The sequence below is a fragment of the Rhinopithecus bieti genome, unplaced genomic scaffold, assembly GCF_001698545.2.
Source record: "Rhinopithecus bieti isolate Rb0 unplaced genomic scaffold, ASM169854v2 scaffold_81659, whole genome shotgun sequence".
In the NCBI taxonomy this organism is placed as follows: Eukaryota; Metazoa; Chordata; class Mammalia; order Primates; family Cercopithecidae; genus Rhinopithecus; species Rhinopithecus bieti.
Window position 1 is genome coordinate 2,449,707 of NW_016837762.1, and position 6,913 is coordinate 2,456,619.

The 6,913-nt window shown below is 55.0% G+C and overlaps 1 protein-coding gene across 1 annotated transcript in view; it reads left to right on the forward strand.

Moving 5' to 3' along the window:
- The window catches only part of PLD2 (phospholipase D2), a 16,845-nt gene extending 9,932 nt beyond the window's left edge, over positions 1–6,913 (forward strand). The window contains exons 11-21 of the mRNA XM_017865870.1: positions 504–666; positions 845–963; positions 1,055–1,168; positions 1,625–1,729; positions 1,932–2,020; positions 2,129–2,242; positions 2,395–2,444; positions 2,721–2,855; positions 3,067–3,220; positions 5,151–5,265; positions 6,122–6,913. Coding sequence (XP_017721359.1) covers positions 504–666; positions 845–963; positions 1,055–1,168; positions 1,625–1,729; positions 1,932–2,020; positions 2,129–2,242; positions 2,395–2,444; positions 2,721–2,855; positions 3,067–3,220; positions 5,151–5,265; positions 6,122–6,346 — 1,383 coding nt within the window. The 3' untranslated portion in view covers positions 6,347–6,913. The remainder of the gene's footprint in view (positions 1–503; positions 667–844; positions 964–1,054; positions 1,169–1,624; positions 1,730–1,931; positions 2,021–2,128; positions 2,243–2,394; positions 2,445–2,720; positions 2,856–3,066; positions 3,221–5,150; positions 5,266–6,121) is intronic.

Below are 6,913 nucleotides of genomic sequence, written 5' to 3' on the forward strand. Positions count from 1 at the left end.
AAAAAAAAAAAAAAAAGTGCTGTAACTGGCCAGGTGCCGTGGCTCATGCCTGTAATCCCAGCACTTTGGGAGGCCGAGGCAGGCAGATCACCTGAGGTCTGGAGTTCGAGACCAGCCTGACCAACATGGTGAAACCCCATGTCTACTAAAAATACAAAAAACTAGCCGGGCATGGTGGTGGGTGCCTGTCATCTGAGCTACTCGGGAGGCTGAGGCAGGAGAATCGCTTGAACCTAGGAGGCGGAGATTGTAGTGAGCCAGCATCATGCCACTACACTCCAGCCTGGGTGACAAGAGCGAGACTCCGTCTGAAAAAAACAAAAGGGCTGTAACCCAGTCCTTTCCCCATTTCACTGACCATCACCCCATTCCTCTAAAAGTGTCAAAGGCGGCTGGAGGGGAGGGCTGGGGAATCAGATGCTCTGTTTCATTCTTCCTCTCCGTCTCTCTCACTCTTTCAGTGCTCCTCTCTTTGGCCCTGGTTCTGTACAGCCCCATGACTTCCCCTTGCCCCTGGCTTGGGTGTGTTCCCCCTACAGCCTCCCACCCCGTGCCCAGACTCGCCGGCCACCCCAGACCTCTCTCACAACCAATTCTTCTGGCTGGGCAAGGACTACAGCAATCTTATCACCAAGGACTGGGTGCAGCTCGACCGGCCTTTCGAAGGTGAAGCCTCCCACCCGCCAAACCCCCAGAGAGCTGAGAGCGGGGACTGGTACTGAGGATGGGATGAGAGGGGTCAAGGGTGGTACAGCCCTCCCTCTGGCAGGCTCCTCCTCCCTGCCCCAAGTGTCCCCAGGAGTCCAGGCCTGACATCTCCCCTGACTCTTCCGGGACCTCGCAGATTTCATTGACAGGGAGACGACCCCTCGGATGCCATGGCGGGATGTTGGGGTGGTCGTCCATGGCCTACCTGCCCGGGACCTCGCCCGGCACTTCATCCAGCGCTGGAACTTCACCAAGGTGCTCGTTCCCTCTGGTGGGGGCTGGAGGTAGGGAGGGAGCCAGGGACAGCTTGGCACCTCCTGCTGACTCTGCCATCCCTCCACTTCAGACCACCAAGGCCAAGTACAAGATTCCCACGTACCCCTACCTGCTTCCCAAGTCTACCAGCACTGCCAACCATCTCCCTTTCACGCTCCCAGGGGGGCAGTGCACCACTGTGCAGGTGAGGCCCCCCACTTCAGCCAGCCCCCACCTTTGTCTCCTTCAGCCCAACACCCCAACCCACTCTCCCTGGTATGAGAGCCCCCTACACTGTCCTCTCCTGGGGTTAAGAAGCACATCACGGCCAGGCGCAGTGGCTCACGCCTGTAATCCCAGCACTTTGGGAGGCTGAGGCAGGCAGATCACGAGGTCAGGAGATCGAGACCATCCTGGCTAACATGGTGAAACCCCATCTTTACTAAAAATACAAAAAATTAGCCGGGCCTGGTAGTGTGTGCCTGTAGTCCCAGCTACTAGAGAGGCTGAGGCAGGAGAATCGCTTGAACCCAGGAGGCGGATGTTGTAGTGAGCTGAGATCACACCACTGCACTCCAGTCTGGGCAAGGGAGCGAGACTCTGAAAAAAAACCATAAAATAAAAAAACGAAAAGAAGCACATCGCATTCACCATTCCCTAGGTCTTGCGGTCAGTAGACCGCTGGTCAGCAGGGACTCTGGAGAACTCCATCCTCAATGCCTACCTCCACACCATCAAGGAGAGCCGGCACTTCCTCTACATTGAGGTCTGACTGGGAGGAGGTGGGGGAGAGCATGGAAGGGATGTCGCAGGAGAGACACCTGGGGAATGAGTGGAGTCAGTCATCGAGGGTTGGTGGAGCTAGGCCCGGAGCAGAAGCAGACGCCTGGAGCCTGGGACCAGGGCTGGAGGCCAAGGACAGCGCCAGGGGCCAGGCTGCTGATGTCTGTCTCTGGTTCTTGCCCCAGAATCAGTTCTTCATTAGCTGCTCAGATGGGCGGACGGTTCTGAACAAGGTGGGCGATGAGATTGTGGACAGAATCCTGAAGGCCCACAAGTAAGGTGGACTGTCAGGAAGGTGGGGACTGTGGGTGTGGTTTGAGCCCAGTTGAAGGGGGTGGGGTTTGAGGGACCAGTCGCACCTCTGACTCCACCCTCTCCCCAGACAGGGGCAGTGTTTCCGAGTCTACGTGCTTTTGCCCTTACTCCCTGGCTTCGAGGGCGACATCTCCACGGGTGGTGGCAACTCCATTCAGGCTATTCTGCATTTTACTTACAGGTGACCCCCCAGGGCTCTCAATGGCCCCACCCGTGTCCCCCTCCTGATTCTGTCCCGATCCCTTCTTCCTGGGCCTTAAAGGAGGGCCACCTCTCCCGACCTCCCCTCCCCTCTGCCAGCCTCCACTTCTCTCCCTCTGTCTTTTCTCTCAGGACCCTGTGTCGTGGGGAGTATTCAATCCTGCATCGCCTCAAAGCAGCCAGTGAGTGCTGGGGGCTGGGGGCTCAAGCCCTGGACCCCTGGGAGAGGGAGATTGGGGCGCTGGAGGCCTGGGGGTAGGGGAAGGAGGCTGTCATTCCTGTGAGCCTCTGAGGCTACGCAGACCATAGCTGGCCTTTCACTGCAGGGAGAAGCAGAGAGACAAGACTCTTTGTAGGAAGAGCTTCTGGAGTGAGAGGAGGTGGGACAGGGCCCTGTCTGCACACAGAGCCACCTCTCCCCTCACTTCCCCTCCTGTCACCCCGTCTCTTGTGTGCAGTGGGGACAGCATGGCGGGACTATATTTCCATCTGTGGGCTTCGTACACATGGAGAGCTGGGCGGGCACCCCGTCACGGAGCTCATCTACATCCACAGCAAGATGCTCATCGCAGATGACCGGACGGTCATCATCGGTCAGTGCCGGATCTGGGCCCCTGGCAGGGAGAGGGTGTGGCGACAGGCAAAGAGATGAGAGGCCGGGATGACAGAGACTGCAGCTCAGGCTCATGTAGGGGTGGAGGGTCCAAGAAGGAGTGTTGCAGGCCAGTGCTTTGGTAGAGGGGATGGGGTAGTGGGGGGAGTGCCCTGGCCCCAAGCAGACAGCGTGTCCCACATCCACCCCAGGTTCTGCAAACATCAATGACCGGAGCTTGCTGGGGAAGCGGGACAGTGAGCTGGCCGTGCTGATCGAGGACACAGAGACGGAACCATCCCTCATGAATGGGGTGGAGTATCAGGCAGGCAGCTTTGCCTTGAGTCTGAGGAAGCACTGCTTCAGGTAGAGCTGGGGCGGGGTGCCACAGGGTGGGAGCGAGACGGGGGCGTCTGCCTTTTGAGCAGGACAAGAGGTAGCACCGCATAGGTATTCCCGGAGCCAGAGGTAGAGGTAGTGCTAGATTCTCAATAGGCAAGGCTGGGCGCGGCAGGTTACGCCTCTAATCCCAGCACTTCCCAGCACTTTGGCGAGGCCAAGGCAGGTGGATTGCCTGAGGTCAGGAGTTCAAGACCAGCCTGGCCAACATAATGAAACCTGTCTCTACCAAAAATACAAAAAATCAGCTGGGCGTGGTGGCGGACGCCTGTGATCCCAGCTACTTGGGAGGCTGAGGCAGGAGAATTGCTTGAACCCAGGAGGCAGAGGATGCAGTGAGCCAAGATCATGCCACTGCACTCCAGCCTGGGTGACAGAGCGAGACTCTGCCTCCAGAAAAAACAAACAAACAAAAAAATCAATAGACAGACTGATCAGTTTAGAGTATCAGTGAAGCAGGAACACCAAAAAAAAAAATGAGAAAAAATCTCTTTTTTTTTTTTTTTTTTTTGAGACGGAGTTTCGCTCTTGTTGCCCCAGGCTGGGGAGTGCAATGGCGATGATCTCAGCTCACCACAACCTCTGCCTCCCAGGTTCAATGCGATCTCCTGCCTCAGCCTCCTGAGTAGCTGGATACAGGCATGTGGCCTTCACGCCTGGCTAATTCTTGTATTTTTAGTAGAGACGAGGTTTCGCCATGTTGGTCAGGCTGGTCTTGAACTCCTCGACCTCAGGTGATCTGCCCACTTCAGCCTCCCAAAGTGCTAGAATTACAGGTGTGAGCCACTGCACCTGGCCATGAAAAAAATCTTTTTGTTGTTGTTGTGGTTGTTGTTGTCATTAAGACGTAGTTTCACTCTTGTCACCCAGGCTGAAGTGCAATGGCTCGATCTTGGCTCACCGCAACCTCTGCCTCCTGGGTTCAAGTGATTCTCCTGCCTCAGCCTCCCGAATAGCTGGGATTACAGCTGTGAACCACCGCATCCCACCAAAAAAAAAAAAAAATCTTTTAAAAGTAATTTTTGGCCGGGCGCAGTGGCTCACGCCTGTAATCCCAGCACTTTGGGAGGCTGAGGCAGGTGGATCACGAGGTCAGGAGATCGAGACCATCCTGGCTAACACAGTGAAACCCCGTCTCTGCTAAAAATACAAAAAATTAGATGGGCATGGTGGTGGGTGCCTGTAGTCCCAGCTACTCGGGAGGCTGAGGCAGGAGAATGGCGTGAACCCGGGAGACGGAGTTTACAATGAGTGGAGATGGCGCCACTGCACTCCAGCCTGGGAGACAAAGCTAGACTTCGTCTCAAAAAAAAAAAAAAGTAATTATTTTCACAGGTTCTGAGGACTGGGGAAAGAACAGAAAATAAGAAAATTTTAAATAAAAATAATTTTTTAAAACACCAATGTAGTCATCAAAGTCAAGACAAATCAGAACTCTGTTGGCTTCTTTTATACTTATTTTACTATTTTATATTGCATTTGTTTTGTTTTGTTTTTGTTTGTTTGTTATTTGTTTTGAGATCAGATCTTGCTCTGTCATCCAGCTGGAGTTTAGTGGCGTGACCACAGCTCACTGCAGCCTCGACTTCTCTGGCTCAAGTGATCCTCCCACTTCAGCCTCCCAAGTAGCTGGGACTACAGGCACATGCCACCACGCCTGGCTAATTTTTGTATTTTTTTGTAGAGATGGGGTTTTGCCATATTGCCCAGGCTGGTCTTGAATTCCTGAGCTCAAGCAATCCATCGGCTTCGTCCTCCCAAAGTGCTGGGAATACAGGCATGAGCCGCTGCACCCAGCCTATTTTGAATTACCTGAGTAGGGACGATGTAACTTTTCTGGCATTCAGGTTCTCTAAGGATCTTAATCTGGCTCTGCTGGGACCCCTTTCTCCCATAGTGTCATTCTTGGAGCAAATACCCGGCCAGACTTGGACCTCCGAGACCCCGTCTGTGATGACTTCTTCCAGCTGTGGCAAGACACAGCTGAGAGCAACGCTAATATCTATGAGCAGGTGGGAACTTGGGAGAGGAGGGGGACAGTGGCCTGGGGAAATGTGTGCATTATCCTGCTCAGGGTAGGCTGGAGAGAAGTCCCACCACACAGTCATTCTCGGAAGGGGGATGAGGGCCTGGGGGCATTTGCTATCAAGAGATTTAGTGGCCCAGGCTGGGTGCAGTGGCTTATGCCTGTAATCCCAGCACTCTGGGAGGTCGAGGCGGGCGGATCACCTGAGGTCAGGAGTTCGAGATCAACCTGACCAACATGGCGAAACTCCATCTCTACTAAAAGTACAAAAATTGGCCGGGCGCAGTGGCTCACGCCTGTAATCCCAGCACTTTGGGAGGCCAAGGCGGGCGGATCACCTGAGGTCAGGAGTTCGAGATCGGCCTGACCAACATGGAGAAACCCCTTCTCTACTAAAAATACAAAAAAATTAGCTGGGTGTGACTGGGAGCCTGAGGCAGGAGAATCTCTTGAACTCAGGAGGCGGACGTTGCAGTGAGCCGAGATCATGCCATTGCACTCCAGCCTGGGCAATAAGAGCAAAACTCTGTCTGAAAAAAAAAAAAAGTACAAAAGTTAGCCGGGCATGATGGTGGGTGCCTGTCATCCCAGCTATTCAGGAGGCTGAGGCAGGAGCATCACTTGCACCCAGGAGGTGGAGCTTGTAGTGAGCTGAGATCGCACCATTGCATTCCAGCCTGGGCGACAAGAGTGAAACTCCGTCTCAAAAAAAAAAAGAGAGAGAGGCCCAGGGTCAGTGGGGTATGGAGAGATGGTATGGGGGAAGGGGTCGAGCCTAGTCGGACTTAGATTGTTGGGAGAGTCTCCCCAAGCCTTATTGGCATCCGTGCCCCCGCCCACAGATCTTCCGCTGCCTACCGACCAATGCCACGCGTTCCCTGCGGACACTCCGGGAGTATGTGGCCGTGGAGCCCTTGGCCACAGTCAGTCCTCCCTTGGCTCGGTCTGAGCTCACCCAGGTCCAGGGCCACCTGGTCCACTTCCCCCTCAAGTTCCTAGAGGATGAGTCTTTGCTGCCCCCGCTGGGTAGCAAGGAGGGCATGGTCCCCCTAGAAGTGTGGACATAGTTGAGGCCCCCGTCGGGGAGAGGTCACCAGCTGCTGTGCCCCACCAGGTCTGGCTCCCTGCCCCTTAAGCCCAGGGACTGAGGGCAGTGCCCTGTGAGATCTGGGAAGGCAGGCATCCCTGAACGGGATTAGAGGTGTCACAGAGGACCCTTACATGAGAAATAGCCGAAGAGGACACTCGCGACCTTGGGCTGGGGAGGCAGGAGAGAGTCCCAGAGAAGCTCACCCCGCCTGCTGCCCAGTGCAAACCACTTCTCCATGCTGCAGAGGAGAAGCACAGCTCCTGCCAGGGTGAGCAGGGTCAAGCCTCTTATTCCAGGAGAAGGGGGCTCTGCCCCAGGCCCTAGTACTCATTGTTCCCTTCCTCCTCCTGCCCTTGAACCCCCTCCCTGTCCCAGGACCTCTCCCAGCCCATTGCTGCCAAGGTGGAGGGAAGGATAAAGCCACTTCTGGCTTCAGCCCCCACCAGGGGAAGGAAGGAGTGCATATTAAGTCCCTCCACCAGCCTGCTGACACTAACTTTGTATCTGTTCAATAAGCATTTCATAAATAAAAGTGTAGAAAAGG